Here is a 17,482-nt window from a genome sequence, read left to right on the forward strand (position 1 = left end):
GTGCTTCCCTCGTTAAGCGCACCTGCGTGAAAAGTTTTAGCATCTGCAGAAGCTAAAAGGAGCTAAAACTTTTCACGCAGGTGCACTTAACGAGGGAATCACACGGACACTCCATTAGGTACACCGCCATTTTCAAGTATACCTAATAAGAGGCCTCTTTATTAGGGAAGTATCATGGTCATATCACGGTGTACCTAATGGAGTGTCCGTTTGCTTCCTTCGTTAAGCACACCTGCGTGAAAAGTTTTAGCTTCCGCAGAAGGTAAAAGGAGCTAAAACTTTTCACGCAGGTGTACTTAACGAGGGAATCACACGGACACTCCATTAGGTACACAGTGATATGACCATGATATTTCCCTAATAAAGTGGGCTGTTATTAGGTAAACTTGAAAATGGCGGTGTACCTAATGGAATGTCCGTGTGATTCCCTCGTTAAGTGCACCTGCATGAAAAGTTTTAGCTCCTGTAGCACGTGAAAATGACCAAAAACTTTTCACGCAGGTGCACTTAATGAGGGAATCACACGGACACTCCATTAGGTACACCATGATATGACCATGATATTTCCCTAATAAAGTGGCCTGTTATTAGGTACACTTGAAAATGGCAGTGTACCTAATGGAGTGTCCGTGTGATTCCCTCGTTAAGTGCACCTGCGTGAAAAGTTTTAGCTCCTTTTACCTTCTGCAGAAGCTAAAACTTTTCACGCAGGTGCACTTAACGAGGGAATCACACGGACACTCCATTAGGTACACAGTGATATGACCATGATATTTCCCTAATAAAGTGGGCTGTTATTAGGTAAACTTGAAAATGGCGGTGTACCTAATGGAATGTCCGTGTGATTCCCTCGTTAAGTGCACCTGCGTGAAAAGTTTTAGCTCCTTTTACCTTCTGCAGAAGCTAAAACTTTTCACGCAGGTGCGCTTAACGAGGGAATCACCCGGACACTCCATTAGGTACACCATGATATGACCATGATATTTCCCTAATAAAGTGGCCTGTCATTCGGTACACTTGAAAATGGCAGTGTACCTAATGGAGTGTCCGTGTGATTCTCTCGTTAAGTGCACCTGCGTGAAAAGTTTTAGCTCCTTTTACCTTCTGCAGAAGCTAAAACTTTTCACGCAGGTGCGCTTAACGAAGGAAGCAAACGGACACTCCATTAGGTACACCGTGATATGACCATGATACTTCCCTAATAAAGTGGCCTGTTATTAGGTACACTTGAAAATGGCGGTGTACCTAATGGAGTGGCCGTGTGATTCCCTCGTTAAGTGCACCTGCGTGAAAAGTTTTAGCTCCTTTTACCTTCTGCAGAAGCTAAAACTTTTCACGCAGGTGCGCTTAACGAGGGAAGCACACGGACACTCCATTAGGTACACCGTGATATGACCATGATATTTATATTATATTGATACAGATCAAACAGCCAATCAGGAGGTGGGGGTGAGGGCGGGTGTGGCACTTTTCACTTAAGCTTTTTCCCTATTGAAGTGGCCTGTGATTAGGTACACTACACGAGGTAAAAAAAAGAAAAAAGAATAAATAAATAAAGTGTAGTGAACGATTCTTTTGAACAAATATTTTGAGTGACCCGATTCTAGATTAACTGGAATGCACATCACTAGTACAAAACAGTGCAGGCGAGCAGTAACTGGCAAGTCGACATAGCTGACTGGATAATGACATGAACTCTGACTCGGTAAGATCTTAGTTCGAGCCCAGGTCTGAGAATATACTTATGTCCTTTTATTGTGCAATTAACTCTATTTATTTTGTACCTTTATGTAGTGTACCTATTGAAGTGCCCATGAGGTATACCTACACATATAAAGCAGTTAACCAAATGTCAGATTTTTATGTTTTAATTGGCGAATAAAAAAAACAAGGAATAAAACACCAGACAAGTTTTAACATAAATGTTTATTTGAAAATAATAATAATATTAAAAGTAAATTTCAAAGCAGCAATCTAATGTGAAATTGCAGTAGATATATTGGATAACAATATTTAGGCGAATATATGCATACACGTTATTTAAAAACTACAAGTGTTATAAAACCAAGATGACCCAAAGAGAAGCATCATCTATCTCCCCGTTGTTGCATAACGGCGCATCCCTTCATGCAATAAAGTTAGCCGTTAGCTTGGAGAGAACGTGCATAAAAGAAGTGGTGCTTCTTTCTTTCCTTGGAAAATCGTATATCGACATTCTGGCTTACATAGTTCACGCCAGGAGGGAGACGCAACACGTTCACTGACTGATCCGTTGATGCACGGGAAGGAAGGCGGTTCACCCATTAACTCGTTCGCGAACGGGAAAGTCAGGATTCGTTCCCGGGAAGTGACGTCATTTTTTTCTTCGTTTTGATTTACGGCGTGGTGGCACCAGCTTCAATGCGCATTACCGACATCTACTGGTTGAAGTCGCAGCACACTGGTTGGGAAACACTGCAATAAAGAACATGCACCAGAAAATAAAAATTCTCTCTGGAAAAAAAAGAACATGCGCATTGTACTTGAAATACATTTAGGTCGATTATCTTCAGTATATAAATGGACTTAAGAAATCCAAATTCCAATTAGGAAAGGATATTCTGTACAGGAATGGAAGTCGTGTTTTGTTCCTTTGCATATTCTTCGACCCTGAGTCCAACTAAAAAAGTCCTTGGTCATCTTGGGGAGTGCCAGAGGTCAGACACACGGCTTGGTCCACGGAGTCCCGCTGGTACTGAGCTGCTGGTGACGTTGCTGGAAAGCTGGTTCGGGCATCACTCAATAGACGACGTGTTCCCCACTGGAAGTCTCTGCTCCACTCCAGCTGTGTTCACACCTTGACGAGTCTCTGTGCCAGGACCCTGAAAACAATCCAGAATGAAAAAGTCAGGGAAGTTCGTTTCAAAATCAAAAGCTTGTGTCGTCTACCAGAAGTGGATGTCGAGTAGGACTCGTCCGGATGTCCGACTCTTGCCGCACCCTGATGGTCAACCTCGGTTCCTCCGGGCTGGACGGCGCTGTAGGCAGGCGGGAAAGAAGAAGTTTGCCTCTGGAGGAGGTGGAGGACGGCTTGTATGTCGGCCGTCATCTGGGACTCCAGCCTGTAGTCAAAACAGCACAAGGGGGCACAGAACTGGAGTTGCACGGTCGTAGATGATGGTCATATCCCACCGGGCTCTCCTCGTCCTTTGTGCCCCTCCCGCACCTGTTGAGGTGCTGTTGCAGCCTGTCCAGCCGCTGCTCCACTTCCACGTAGCTGACGTCGGTATCGGTGTCGTCCTCTTCGACTCCGGGGAGTGACTCCTTTTCATGGTTCGTAAGTGTCCACTGGTCTTCGAGATGCTCTGTTGGGAAGAGTCACGGTCACCATGGTAACAGTCAGTGTTGTACGAGAACGTGTTGAATGAACCAACCAGAAGTGTCGAGCCCAGCGGCAGAGCTGTGCTGGTCCGAGTTGCCCCGTGCGCTGCAACGCCAAGGTTTCAGTTTCTCTTCCTCCTCCTCCTCCTCGTGCTCTCCAGCAGCCATGGCAGAATCTCGCCGCTCCATGGCTGTGGAGGAGGTTTGCTCTGGAGTGGAGTTGCAGAATGTTGATGCTGGAAGACCTACAACAAATCAGAAGTATTAATGATTTGTAACATTTTTGAAACGAGAGGTCGCAAGAGTTGATGAATCGAAATCCCATGGATTGAGAGTTTTTAGGTCAATTTGTTTAAATGGACGTGTTGATTTGAGCATTCACGAAAGTGAATAAACAAAAATGAGCATACCAATGGAAGACTTCCTAGCGCATGACATTCTCCTCCAACTCATTTGAGGGTCCACGCTGGAATCGATGTCTTGCGTGTTGGGTCTCTAGAGAGACAAATGGAATACTCAGAAGGAAGTCAAGTTGAGTTCAATGACGTTTACACAGGTCAAAGTTTAAAAACAAACAGTCCATAAGGATTGAGTGCAAATACTTGAACTCAACTTTTGTTGCAAACGGAATCCATACCTTGGCATTCTCATTACAGAGGTCAAAGGTCAGCTCCAGGTTTGTCATAAAATGGTCAGCAAATTCTGGATACATGTCCAGAACCTCCAAGAGCTCCCCCCGCTGGATGGTGTGCAGGTCGCAATAGCTCAGCACCCTCACGTCAGCGCACGATTTTCCTGGGTTGGCCGACGGGTAGATCATTTCTCCAAATATATCGTTCTTGCCTGCAGACCACACATTCATGTCAACTTTGTCACATGTTGCTAACTTTAAAGTTGTTAGACTCACCCAAGATGGCCACCACAACATCTTCTTTGAGGATCTCGATGGAGCCACGTGTGACAAAATATAACACGCTGAGCACGTCTCCGCAATGAACCAGTGTGTCTCCGGGGGGTGCGTGCGTGGTTTTGAACCTCATGGCCAGCGCCCGCAGGCAACCTTTGGTGGCACCGCCAAATGCCTTGCAACCTTGCAGGAGGTTCTTGTTGAGGTGAAGGCAGATATCTGCCTGGAGGCACTCCGGGAAACCCTTCAGGACCTACAAGCAGATGGATTTGTGGTGAGAGCCAGTGAGGAATTGGAAATAAAAATTTAAAAAAAGTAGCTTTCTGTGAAGTTGCAGTTTGGACAAATATCACAATTGCAAACTTGTAGTTGAATTTACATGATGCAGTGTACAAGTGGTTTGCTGATCAGCCTCGCAGTTCTGAGTTTGTGAGTTCAAATCCGGGCTTCAGCTTTTGTAGAATTAGTGGCTTTCCTCTGTTTTATAGTTAACTCAAGAAAAGCAATAACAATGTTTTTTTTTTTTTTTAATCAACTAATCATGTTTGTTTTACATATTAACAACAAGTTGGCTTAATAAAATTGTACCTTGTTAATGAAAGAATTTTCATTAGCTGGGAAGTCTTTCCATCATTTTAGTACTTTCACACTGAATCCATCATTGTTCCTGCTATAACTTTAATTTTCCATATTTACTCGAGTATGTATGAATATTTTCGGCTGAAGCATTCTGTGAGCATCAAAAACTGTCAAACTTTGTGCTAGTGCCGGACACGGCTAGTGAAGCTTTTTTTAAAAACCTAATCCAAGTCCAATGATGCCTAAATAATTGACTAGTCGTACAACTTTGCATTTTCAAACAAGACTGATACTAATATGCTTTTTTAAAAATTTTTTTTACAGTAAAGCGAAAAACTACACTCTGTGATTTTATGATTACCAAATGGACTCTCACTTGCATGATGCTTTTGAAAACACCTCCTCATTTTACCTATTGATGATGCAGCATCAGGAGCAACAGAGCCACAAGGGCCGAGGGGATCGAAACCACAACTTTCGGGTCGGGAGACGACCACCCTACCACCTGAGCCGCACCGCCCCGAGTAACAATCAACAAATGGTACACATGTACCTCCTGCTCTTACCAGAGTGGTCCAATCATTCCATTAGGCATGAGGCAGACATGGAAAAAGACAAACTTAAATAAGTACTGTGATGAATAGAAACACAAACAAATATTGTAACGCATATCATAATGTTATCGGATCAAATACTGGTCGTCGGCGCACATTGCTGTTGCCAGACGGCACGGCTCTCATACCATATTCATGTCAATGCCGTTGGTGTACGTCCACGCGTGTTCAAAATACTCCTCGAGCCGCTGCCTAAGCGGGTTTGGGATCTGGTGAAAGCGGATGAATTCTTTGACTCGCAGCATCTGGAGGTGGTAACGGGCCGTACTGGAATACACCCTTTGGATGATGGCCGACACGTTCCCAAAGATGCTGGCGTACATTAGTGCTGAAAAAGTCACATGAAGCTTTGAATGGACAACATGTCAAAGTCAAGGCCCGGGGGCCAAATGCGGCCCGCCATATCATTTTATGTGGCCCGCGAAGTTACCATTCATCTTTTTAAAATATTTGTCTTCTCTATCATGGATCAAACAGGAAGTGGATGCTAAGCTTAGAATTGAAAAATGAAGGCCTAGAAGTGTGAATTAATGAGAATATTTCTAGGTTGTCACTCACATCCAATTAGCATGACGCAAATCGAAAAGATCTTCTCTGAGTTGGTGTTGGGGGAGACGTTGCCAAAGCCCACGCTGGTCAAACTGCTGAAGGTGAAGTAAAGTGCAGTGACGTACTTATCTTTGATGGACGGCCCGGAACCTGGGTCACTGTAGTTGTATTTTTTGCCTGGGATGAAAAATCACAGCGGTATGAAGTGTCAAAGGTCACCAGTTTGATGAAGTATAACTCACCTATAGATAAGCCCAGGTTATCCAGCCAGCCAATTTTGTGCTCCAAATACGGCTTCTCCACATTGCCGATGGCATACCAGATGCAGGCTAGCCAGTGAGCGATGAGGGCAAAGATACACATGAGCAGCATGAGCACGGCAGCGCCGTACTCGGAGTAGCGGTCCAGTTTGCGTGCGACGCGTACCAAGCGCAGGAGGCGGGCCGTCTTCAGCAGACCAATCAGGGTGGTGGTCTGCAAAGCAAGGCCAATACGCCATCAACAATTTCAAACTACAGTCAACAGAATCAACACAAACCCACCTTGTTGGTTTTTTTTGGTAGAAAATAAGCATTTTTGGAGTGTCCCAAAAGCGCTATATAAATGTGATGCCTTATTATTTTGTTTATTATTTTTTTTAAATAATCTATATTAATCCAGTGGAAGGTGTGAGTGAGGAGGCCCAAGTGGTTGTCATAAATAGTTGTACTCTACAGAGATGATAGCGAGAGTGCCTCGTTGTGGACCAGCCACTTCTTAGGACCAGAACCTTATGGAAGGAATTTTATAAAGAATGTTTGGTTGGATTGTCTTTCTTTGATTAGCAAAACCTAATGCTTAGCCTGCTAGCTAACACCAGCTCTAGTTTAGACAGTGCTAATGTTAGCTAGCTTTTGCCCAGCCATAAAGTACAAATATGGCCCAGGCCTTGCCTAACAAATAGCGTTTTTATTTGAAAGATTTGCACACTGTTTTCATCCCCACGAGTTTAGTTTGAATTAATGTTTAGTCTAAAGAACGTTATCCATTTTACCGTCAAAATCATTCATGTCCAGTCTCTCAATTATCGCAGAAACAATTTCTATTTTCCCTATGTCTACTTTGGAATCAACTTAGCTGTTAAAATGTTCAAACTATGATGGTAAACATCATCATTTAAGTCAATGACCCCGTTTTTTTTTGGGGGGCAAATGACATCCAAAGCCGCCATTGGTGTACGCTACACATGACTATCATCTCACCTCATCAGATCCCGATCCAAAGATGAGTAGGTCAAAGGGAATGGCGGCCACCATATCTATGAGGAACCAGCCTTTAAAGTAGTGGACGGCTATCTTGCCTGGGTGGCTGACCACCTCCTCGTTGTTGTTGACGTACGTGGTGCGGAAATTGATGAGGATGTCCACGATGAACATGATGTCCACGATCAAGTCCACCACATTGAGCGGCGAGCAGGAGTAGCCGCACTCCCGTCTACTCTGCTCCTCCACGTCGTTGAGGAGGAAGGCGGCCGAGTAAGGCGTGAAAATGGCCGTGTAGATGACTAAGAGGAGGATGAGCCAGTCCCACACTGCCTTGAAGGGGCTGTAGTGAAGGATGGTGCACTTATCCATGCGCTGGCTCTGGAGTTTGTACTCAGGCAGGACGTCGGCACCCAGCGATAGAACCTGGAGACGGTGACACGAGGTTGAGGATGATTTATTTATTTATTTATTTATTTATTTTCATTCTTAACGATATGACCTTACCTGCGTGACCTTATCGGTGACATTGTGCGTTCGGTCTTTGACCTTGGGCGCAATCACGGTTTTCTCCGAACACGGTGGCGATGGGCATTTCTTCTCAACGTTGGTCTCTGAGAAGTTAAGCGTGATGAGGGGAATCTTGTTGATGGTGCTGTACTTGTTGAGATTGGAATCGGAGGTGGAGCAGAGCAGACTTGATTTGATCTGGATGAGAGGCCCTGAAGATGTAAAGGCAACGGTGCACATCAGAGGACAGTTTGTCATTACCATGAAAGTGGGAGGGAGTGATGAACCAAGCACATCTCAGCCGAGACCATCCAATATTTGTTAGCTTGTTTAAAATGGCTGCAACGATGCATAGTGAGAAATCAAGCAATGTTTGGGATGAAGTAAAATGGCAACGAGTATTTTTTTTTTTTTTTTACTTTTGCTGTAAGTCAAGGTACCTCTGTAAAGTTGTCTCCGCAATATTCAGCACTTCATTTCTATTTCACAGTGACAAGAGTGACCAAAGGTGAACTCTGGCTGACACAGAACCGACCCACTCCCCGCTTCTGCCGCTGCCATGGCCGTAGAATATCGTGATTGATGGTATAGGACAGCGCAAGAGACACATGAGGATGAACTCTGCTTGCGCAGCCTGTGGAGGAAAAATGGCTCAAACCATAGCTGCAGGGTACTCAAGGTGAAGGGTGGGGGTAGGGGGGGAAACCCAGGACTGACCGATTCTGATTCATTTTTAACCTAGGAGTAATAACCCAACAATCAGACCAAATTTATTCAAACACATGCTGATTTCAATAATTTGTCATTCAGCACAACTCATGCGGTAAACCCGCATTAGAGCTAATGAAGATGCAGGAAGCTTGTTAGCTTTCATATGGTGTCCTTTGTCAGATGGCAGCAATTAATAACAGAGAAGGTGGAGGGGACACGGAGAGGAGAATAGACCAAGGAGCTTGTGCGCTTCAATGTATGCAAATTGGAGCTGATATTAAGCGGCCATTTTGTAATACTTGGAATATCGGACAGGAGCTTTGGGGCTTTATTTTCTCTGACAGGCACGAGATGAGTTAAATAGAGTGCGAGCCTCAAAACATTCATCCAACCATCCTTTTTTTATTGGCCTACCTTCACTGTCGTGGCGATCCCTGAAGGCCTCCTTGGAGTTGGATCTAAAACCGTCCACGTCATAGAGGGATGAGGCTTTCCGAATGCTGCATACGCTCTCCCTGGATGCGGTGGGAGTGAGGCCCGGGATGGATGGCGTGGCCATAATTGTGTCCTCCTGACATTTGGCATCTGGATATAATCTGTCCCAAGGACCTTTGGGCGAGGAGTGATCCAGCGGGCCAGAAACGGGTGTGGAAGAAAAACTCGGGACGATGAGGGTGTCGTTGGGGTTCGAACGACTCCAGCTCTCCTGGATGTTGGCCAGTTGGTCGTTACACATTGTTATGGAGTCGTCACTGTGGCAAGGAGATTCCACCATCACATCGTCGGGGTCTTCCTGAGGCAGGGACTGCTTGCTGATGCCCAGAAGTGGTAAAACTGGCAAACGGAAATGGAAGAATCTTCTTTTTCCTGAACGAGGAGTAGATCATAGTTACAGATGGTTACATTTGAGGGTGGGCTTCCATTGCATTTTCACTTACGTTGGTCCGCTTTGGAAGGGGAAGCGCGGTTTAGCTTCTCCACCGAGTCGCTGCTGCCCTCGTCCAGAATGTAATCGAAATTAAGAATGAACATCATGACCACGCCGTCTTCATTCTTCACCGGAATGATATGTGTGGCACAGAGAAACTTTGAACCTGACCAAAAAGAGATTGAGTCATGGTTAGTCAATCTCTAGATCCATCAATTACATTTATATCATGTGACAACACTGAAATGAAGAAATGAAACTTTTATGATTGGACCATCAAATTTTATGACCTTATTGAATGTGACTTATCGAGTATCTTGACAACGGGCTCTGGAATAGGTTTAAAAGGATTTGAGTGATTTGGCCCAATGTGACCTCTATAAAAATGGATCATAGCCAAATGCGGGTTCCGAGCGAGAACACCTGCTCTGTCTAAAAATAGGATTTTATTTTATTTATTTTTTCTTAAACCTGCTTCAGAAGGAGGCTCGATTCTAATGCCAATATTTGCATGGAATGTTTCCATGTATTGTCAGGAAGTACTGCAATGCATATTCAGTTGTAAAATGGACATTTATAGAAGATCCCTGCCGTCGAATCAGGCTGCAAGTCTGCAGGCGAGTTATTTATAGCTCACGCTGCCTCAACTCATACAGCAGGATTTTTTTTTTCCGACAGGAACTTAACATTCTGTCCGCATATTCATTAGAATGCAGAACTGAAATTACCCATCCATCCATCCATCCATCCATCCATCCATCCATCCATCCATCCATCCATCCATCCATCCATCCATCCATCCATCCATCCATCCATCCATCCATCCATCCATCCATCCATCCATCCATCCATCCATCCATCCATCCATCCATCCATCCATCCATCCATCCCTTTTTTTTTTTAGCACAATTCTAGAAAGCATGTTATCTAAACAAAATTTATTTTGTGCAGCAAGGTAATAAATCAAATACTCCAGCTAACTTTAGGCAGCAAAGGGTAGTTTTTTATGTATTGGTGAGCCTTGATTCTGCTGGGCTAAGCTGTATTATGCCCATAATCGTACATCACTGTCATCACAAAAGGAAAAAGACATTAATAAGTCATGATAAATCTGCTGATATGAGGAGGAGGAGGAGGAAGCAAGGTGATCACTCATGAGGGAAAGTCACTGAATTTCCTACTAGTTTGCCCGATTACACACATTAACACACAAATATAAAACGAATGGTGTCCTCTGAGTATTTTTTTTAATTTATTGGTAGCTCTATTGACAACTCTGTTAACAGTAATATTATTGCTAATATTGGAAACTGAAATTAGGCAGAGTCCTGCAACGATTGAATGCACTAATAATGAGATTAGAGAGATGCACAAATTAATGAGTGCTTCCTGTTTGGCGATCAAACACAGAAACACAGAAATCCAGCTTGTGAAGAAGGTACTTGTACTCATAAATATGCAGGTGCAATTAAATGTCTGTAAAACTCCCCTAACAAGAAAAAACAGTGTTACCCATTACATTTTGAATGTACTACAGTGGCTATAATACATTTCAAATTATTGAGGAAATGAGGACTTGAGCGTGTCATTCGGTTTCATTTAATTTCACTTCCACTTTGAATAATTAACACACTGTAGCTCAGCGTTCATTTGAAACAGTTAGCTAGCTAGCTAGCAATGCATAAACCCTAAAAAGCATTGTGAGCAAGCTAGGTGGCTATGAGCTAACGATGAGCTAAAGTGAGCCAGCTCGCCTCACGATGACTCAAGGGATGTATTAACACCACCAGAGGCATATTTTCGTGGCTCAAACATCGAAGCAATTACAGGAGGGCAGATTTTGAAGCGCTCTGATTGATGGGGAAAACATTGTAATGCTCTATTAACTCTGGCCAAGAAATCAATCACTTTGACCTGAAAGCAAGACAGCCAAGGGTCAGAATTCTGTATGCTCTTTTCCGATTGCGCTGCCGTCATTTCATGTTCACGCGGTTGTCAACTTGAAAGTGTATACGTGTGTTTTGTTCATGTCGCATTGCAACCGCATGTGTACAGTGATAATACAGCAAAGAGCTAATCCATGCTGATACAAGAACTTATATGTAGCACATGCTTGACATTCCTTAGATATACAGCAGCTAGTATGAAGTGTTCCAGTGGGCAGAACACAGGCAAAAACTTGTCTTCTCATAGCCTGTGACACAAGTGTAGGGCTATTAAATATTTATAATTCTGACCAAAGACAAACTGCATTTTCATCAATACTATATTTTGGAGTAAACAATTGGACTGTGAAAAAATCTTTTGACCTCAGCTTCAGCCGCCACTTTAAAAATATCACTTTGACAACAGCAGCAACAAGTCTAAAGCGACAACATGCCTGATTTATGCTTGCCATGTAAACGTACACAATGTCAGTTTGTTTATTTCGAAGTACGCGTAGAAGGTACTAATAGTCTGTTTTCATCCCAAACTGGGAAAATTCTGGATTTTACAGGAACTCCTTTCAAATTGAACTGTGGTCTAAATGTCCCCAGGAATAGAAACAACGAGCAAAAGAGGCTGATGGGAGGCAATAAATGAAATGAAGTGAATTCGCTCTCAAAGATTCTATGAGGAGCCATCAACTCAAAAAGGACGGCAATTTAGATCTCTTAACTGTAATAATGAATCATTATAGAATGTTCTCTGAATAAATTATGCTACAAAGAGAAGTAGACAAACAAAGTAAGCACCACATCTTAGCTGAACCTTTTCACGCAAAGTCAGTCAAGGTCACTCACCGTCTTTACGTTGGTACATGATCTCCACCTTGCGTTCCTCCGATCCCAGGAGGGCCTGAGCGACTTGAGTGATGGCATAGCGGCTTGTGGACTGACCGTGCAGGAAGTCGCATATGCACGACTTCTGCATGACATCCGGCCTGGAGAAACCGGTCAGCTCGCAGAATCCATCGTTGCAGTAGATGATGGCGCAGTTTTGCACACAAGCATTGGCGATGATGAATTTCTTGTCTGTCAACAATAAAAACAATTTGCCAAAATGTCAGTTCAGGGTTTATTTAATTCGCCCAACTAACTTTCATAAAACTTTCAGACCCCACATACTTAGAGCTTGGTTCTTTTTTGTATTTATTTTGTTCATATTCGATCAATGACCTCTACAAAAATTTGTTCTAGTGGTATAAGTGACAAAACAGTGAAACTCATTTATAGACTCATTAAAAGGAGTGCAGTATTCCAAGATTTAATTTCTAACAACTTTGGTGATTATATTTGCTTATAGTTTATGGCCCCAAAAAAGATTTGCATGCAGTCAACGCCTGATTGGAACTCATTTGGAAAATGCATGTTCGAGGAAATGGTGGAATAATCATCATGATGATGACGCTAACATTAACCCCAATTATGATTAATATGTCCCAATAAATACCGCCAAATTACAGCAGAAATTGTCCCAATAAAATTGAGCAATAAATAAATAAATAAATAAATAAAATGACATAAAATTAATAAATAGATAAAAAAATAAAAAAATGTCCAAGCTTATTAATAACGACTTAATGTTCTAAGTGTTCACGTGGATAAAACTGAACTGAAATTCAAAGATAACATTCTTGCACCTGTACTCAAAAGGACAATAAATCACATTTAGTGCGAAAAAAAAAATCATTTAAAGAGGAATGAGACTCGTGCTTTTTACAGGCGCAGCATGCAGCGCAGCGCAGCGCAGGACACACACTTCATGCACTGTACTCACTTTGTCCTTCGAATTTACGAATTATGACTCCGAGAAATGTATTATGTGGCGCTACGTGGCCCCTGCGGACCGGCATTATTTCCTTCTTCACCCCCCCTCCAAAATAAATCCGTTCCTTTTGTCACCAGTCAGTCATGATGGTCAGAAAATTTCCCCCATGACGCACGCTTGACGGGCTTGGCTGATCGCGTACATGCGGCAGCCAAGCATCAGACAAAAGCAATCGCTTCTCATTTCCGAGATGCTCGTGTGGTCGTGCGGTCACGGGCGCGGTGCATTGTTTGTGGAAACGTGTGACAGAAACGGGGGGGGGGCTGTGCCATCGCTGCTGACCGACCAAGGTAGGCGTGTCTTCTGCCAAGCTATTTCATGGAGATATAGGCATTTTTTTTTTCCAGAGTTGAAAATAATTCCCAAACACTGACCATTATCCAATGGAACAAGAGTAATAAACTACATATGCTCACAAAATGCGTGCCTGACGCTCATAAACGGATGAACAATATTTAATCAACATTTTAGAAAAAATGAAAGTGTTATTTGATTAAACCCTTCCCTTTTTACACCCATTTTGCTACAGTAATCCCTCGTTTATCGCGGATAATTGGTTCCGCCCGCGATAAGTGAAATCCGCCAAGTATGGTCATCAACAAGAAGTACTGGGCAGGCTAACGAGTTAGCGGAAAGATGCAAATTCGCGATCGTGCTAACACGCGAAAACAGACTTCTAATGGAATGTAAACGAACATTTGGAGCAATACTACGTTGTCCTAAAGGTTAGACACATGTTAATTCAATTTAGAAGTTTTATTTTGACTTTTAAATGTTTTCTTAATTTGGAAAAAAAAATTCCGCGATGTAGTGAAGCTGCGATAAACGAAACGCGAAGTCGCGAGGGATCACTGTATATTGCAAGTACGTACATTGGTGGCTTGACTTTAGGGGCGGAGCTACGGTGGAACGTCAGAAAGTCAGGAAAACACAACGTGAGGGTCCTTGTCTATGTTCCAGCTATCTTCTGAGAGCTACACAGTTCGGTTCTGGTTGCATCAAGTAGCTGCTTTGTCTTGTCTGTCACATTGGCAGCTCAACCATCTGGCAAGTGCAGCCCACAGATCCTTGTTCATGACCTGGCTTGTCCTCTTCAAGGACTTTTGGAGTAAGATTAGATTAGTATTGGAGTCTGTTCCCACATTTTCCTTTCATCAAATAACACTTCCCTTGGGCCAACGGGTCAAACCAACTCACATGAACAGTCGATTAAAAAGTCTACACACCCCTGTTGGAATGACAGCTTTTGATGATTTAAATAAAATGAGAACAAGCTTTGACGTTCATTAAAAAAAAAAATCTACCATTGCGATCTATGATCTGTACAAAAATGGAAAATGATCATCTTTTTAAAAGTAAAAAAATGTATACAATGTAATTGCGTAAGTGTGCACCCCCCTCATAACTGGAATGGTCAATTTGAGATCATTTATCCCAAAGTTTACTTTAGCATCTAATTAACCAACCCTTTTGCAAGCAGAACTTGTGGTCTTCACCTGATTGAAGAAACCCCCTAGTGTGCTTCTTGTTAATCCTTTTGTTTCCTTTCCATGCAAGATCCACAGGAGTGCGGGAGCCACAGTTGCCATGGAAACTGTTATATACCCGACCATGAAAACTCAAAAGAAATATGTACAAATTCCTTTTGACATCAATTTGTATGGCCATATTATGTCTAATAACACTTGAAATTAATTTGGTTCTTGATTTGTATCACGTCAGTTCCGCTCTGGAGCAAATATTTCATCTAATGTTGTCAAAAATCTGTTCATGCATGGAGAAAATAGAGAAAATGTTACAATGATAGCCTCTACACTATTTTTTGTTTTAGCAGGACATGCTCCAAAATATTCCCAGTGCTTGAGGACAAGCTAAATCTGGACCCTTCCATGCAGACTCCATATTTCCAATACCTTGACAGAACAATCAATTTAGCTGTTGTCTTACAAGGTTAATAAGCCCACAAATCAATAGTCTATATTGATTGATAGCTAATGACGTTGCAAAATGCTGCAAGCAAGATTAGTGCTAGATTTGTAGCTGGCTGACACTCTGTCGCGGCGTTCGAATATTCATGTTGTCGTAAAGCAATCACACTCCTCTCCAAAAGTAGTTGAACTGTTTGTTAACTATTTGTTCTTGTACTCTTTCACGTACCTTACACATGACCTTTCCCCTCTTAAAAACATGGAGCCTACATTGTATGACTTGACTCAGATGTCTCCAATTTAGAAAATTAAATGTAAATCTATACTGCCCTCTGCTGGCGATATTATGAACAAGCGTGTGACAAAATGACTGACTGGAGGAGAAATCATCTGTTCACAGCTTTAGCATTAACATTAAACATCTTGGAGATGATTTGATTTCGTTTTTGAAAAGCAACTCAAGAGAAAAAAAAACTATATTTTGTATATGTGGCGAACTCAAACAACTCAGGCTCAGAGGCCAGCCTACAAAATTTCAATATACTCTGATATCAATTACTACTTTCTGATTGATCACAATTTTGGCATAGCATCTAAGGGAATTCAAGAAGGTTCACAAAAAAAAACGTGAATAGGAAGGAGCCTATTTAAACCGACTCTTGGCAAGAAAAATCAATGACATGAAATGAGCATTTTTATTAACATGCTGTTCCAGCTTTCACCAAAGGAGAGCAGTATTTTTGCATAAATATAAAAAATCCACGAGCTAGTATCCAGTGGCTAGTAAAGACTTTAAATATTTATTTATTTATTTTCAAGTTTCTTTTTCATTACTGGAAATTTTACAAACTAATCAAATTTTAATAGGAATTGGAAAAAAACAACTATTAGATAGCATGTTAAAAATGGTTCTGTGGAATTCCTCTTAAATTGTTCATTTTTATTTTAAAACAAGTGTTCATTGTCATTGTTGCACAAAATCCAAAATAATCCAAATGCTCCGCCTTTCCTCAGCATGTCCGCTGGATTAACCTTTACATGGACGTTTCCTTTCCTGATGTGTGGGAGTTTTTACGAGGATCAATAATACCTTCTTATTAACATTTCCTACTAATTACGTGATAAAGATATTAATAATTAAGGGAAAAATTACCTGTTTTCCTCCCCTCCTTCCTGCCTCGAGTCCATGTTTTCAATTGGAGGGCCACTTGAACCCATGACACAATAAATCTGTTCTGTGTGGTCCAAGGTTCCTCCTCTTCATTTCATTTCACGTGCTCCTATTCCAAATGAAGTCCAAAAACAAATCACAGCAGTTAGGAATGGCTACATTATTACAATAGATTATTCGACCAGAAATTCCTTGACACCCACACTTAAATCCAAAAAGACTGTCCGACTAACACAGGCAGCCTGGCACCTCTGGCCACTGGGCTGTCTTTCACAGTTTCAGAATAAAGATAGGGCCTCACGTCCACCCACACTTGTCCACAATACTGTAAAATTGCATTTCAGGATTTTGCATGGTGAAGTTCCTGCCACAACACTAGCTTACTCAAAGAAGCAAATGCCGCAGGATCTTTTGGTAAACATTTTGTTTTTCAGACACCAGGTTGCTTTCACATGGTTAGCAAACATTTAAAGGCAAAAGAAAACATTTGCAGGTAAAATGATTTTAAAGCAATAGTGCACTTACTTAGCCATTTTTAGCAGTAAAAACTTATTTTGTCTACCTTCGACTAAAAATGACATCACTTGTGCTAAGGGCTCAGCTAACAACCAATCACAGCTCACCTGTTTTCTAGGTGTGGTCATGTGACAGCTGTAAACTGAGCCATGATTGGTTGCAATCCATTTTACTTTTGGAGCCAGGCCACAAACGATAAAGAAATGTTTCATCTGTATGACATCTTGTATCGTGTGGTAGCATTTTGAGCTGACCTGGTAGAATCTTTGTGTTCTGATGCTCTTTATCAACTTCTTGTATGCTCAGCTGAGAGGACTGCTGGTCTTTGGATGTTCCTGACCCGACATTCAGTGATCACATTGGTGGCTTGCTCCATGCGCCCGTGTGTGCCAAATGTCACTACTACAACAGAGGCAAAGATCAGCTCTTTGCAAATAATTGCCTTCCTTATTTCATGAGAAAATAGCCCTGGAAAAGAAATGGGCAAAATAAAAAAGACATAGCAATGTTAAATGGAACCCCAGAGATGGTTAAAGGGAGCAACCTGATTTTCAAGAAGAAGTGAGGGTGGGGGTTGTAATTGTGATGTGAGCCTACCTTACAGTTTTGATTTTTTTTTTTTTTTTTTTTTTTCCGTTTGCCTCCGAGCCAGGCTATG

At 42.2% G+C, this 17,482-nt stretch overlaps 1 protein-coding gene and 1 long non-coding RNA gene across 4 annotated transcripts; both read right to left on the reverse strand.

Moving 5' to 3' along the window:
- Positions 1–1,907: 1,907 nt before the first annotated feature.
- LOC125988571 (potassium voltage-gated channel subfamily H member 7) lies at positions 1,908–13,459 on the reverse strand. 3 transcript variants are annotated; one of them, XM_049753907.2, is made up of 16 exons: positions 13,159–13,455; positions 12,183–12,413; positions 9,410–9,565; positions 8,886–9,338; positions 7,758–7,972; positions 7,251–7,676; positions 6,252–6,483; positions 6,019–6,186; positions 5,589–5,788; positions 4,268–4,511; positions 3,998–4,203; positions 3,771–3,855; positions 3,414–3,605; positions 3,206–3,344; positions 2,929–3,101; positions 1,908–2,861 (listed from the first exon to the last, which is right to left on the reverse strand). In XM_049753907.2, exons 1-16 carry the CDS (start codon positions 13,232–13,234, stop codon positions 2,779–2,781), a joined length of 3,279 nt encoding a protein of 1,092 aa, XP_049609864.1. In that variant the 5' UTR covers positions 13,235–13,455; the 3' UTR covers positions 1,908–2,778. The 3 variants fall into 3 exon arrangements, with proteins under 3 accessions (XP_049609864.1, XP_049609863.1, XP_049609865.1); XM_049753906.2 differs by having other exon boundaries at positions 4,268–4,520; XM_049753908.2 differs by lacking the exons at positions 1,908–2,861; positions 2,929–3,101; positions 3,206–3,344; ... (1 more) ...; positions 3,771–3,855; positions 3,998–4,203 and adding an exon at positions 5,259–5,402 and having other exon boundaries at positions 4,383–4,520; positions 13,159–13,459.
- Positions 13,460–13,513: 54 nt separating this feature from the next.
- Positions 13,514–16,929, reverse strand: LOC125988572 (uncharacterized). Its single transcript, XR_007488405.2, has 3 exons — positions 16,834–16,929; positions 16,291–16,417; positions 13,514–16,191 (listed from the first exon to the last, which is right to left on the reverse strand). It is a non-coding gene; the product is annotated as an uncharacterized lncRNA (long non-coding RNA).
- Between the last annotated feature and the right edge of the window lie 553 nt (positions 16,930–17,482).

This window comes from Syngnathus scovelli, chromosome 2 (genome assembly GCF_024217435.2).
Source record: "Syngnathus scovelli strain Florida chromosome 2, RoL_Ssco_1.2, whole genome shotgun sequence".
Taxonomy (NCBI): Eukaryota; Metazoa; Chordata; class Actinopteri; order Syngnathiformes; family Syngnathidae; genus Syngnathus; species Syngnathus scovelli.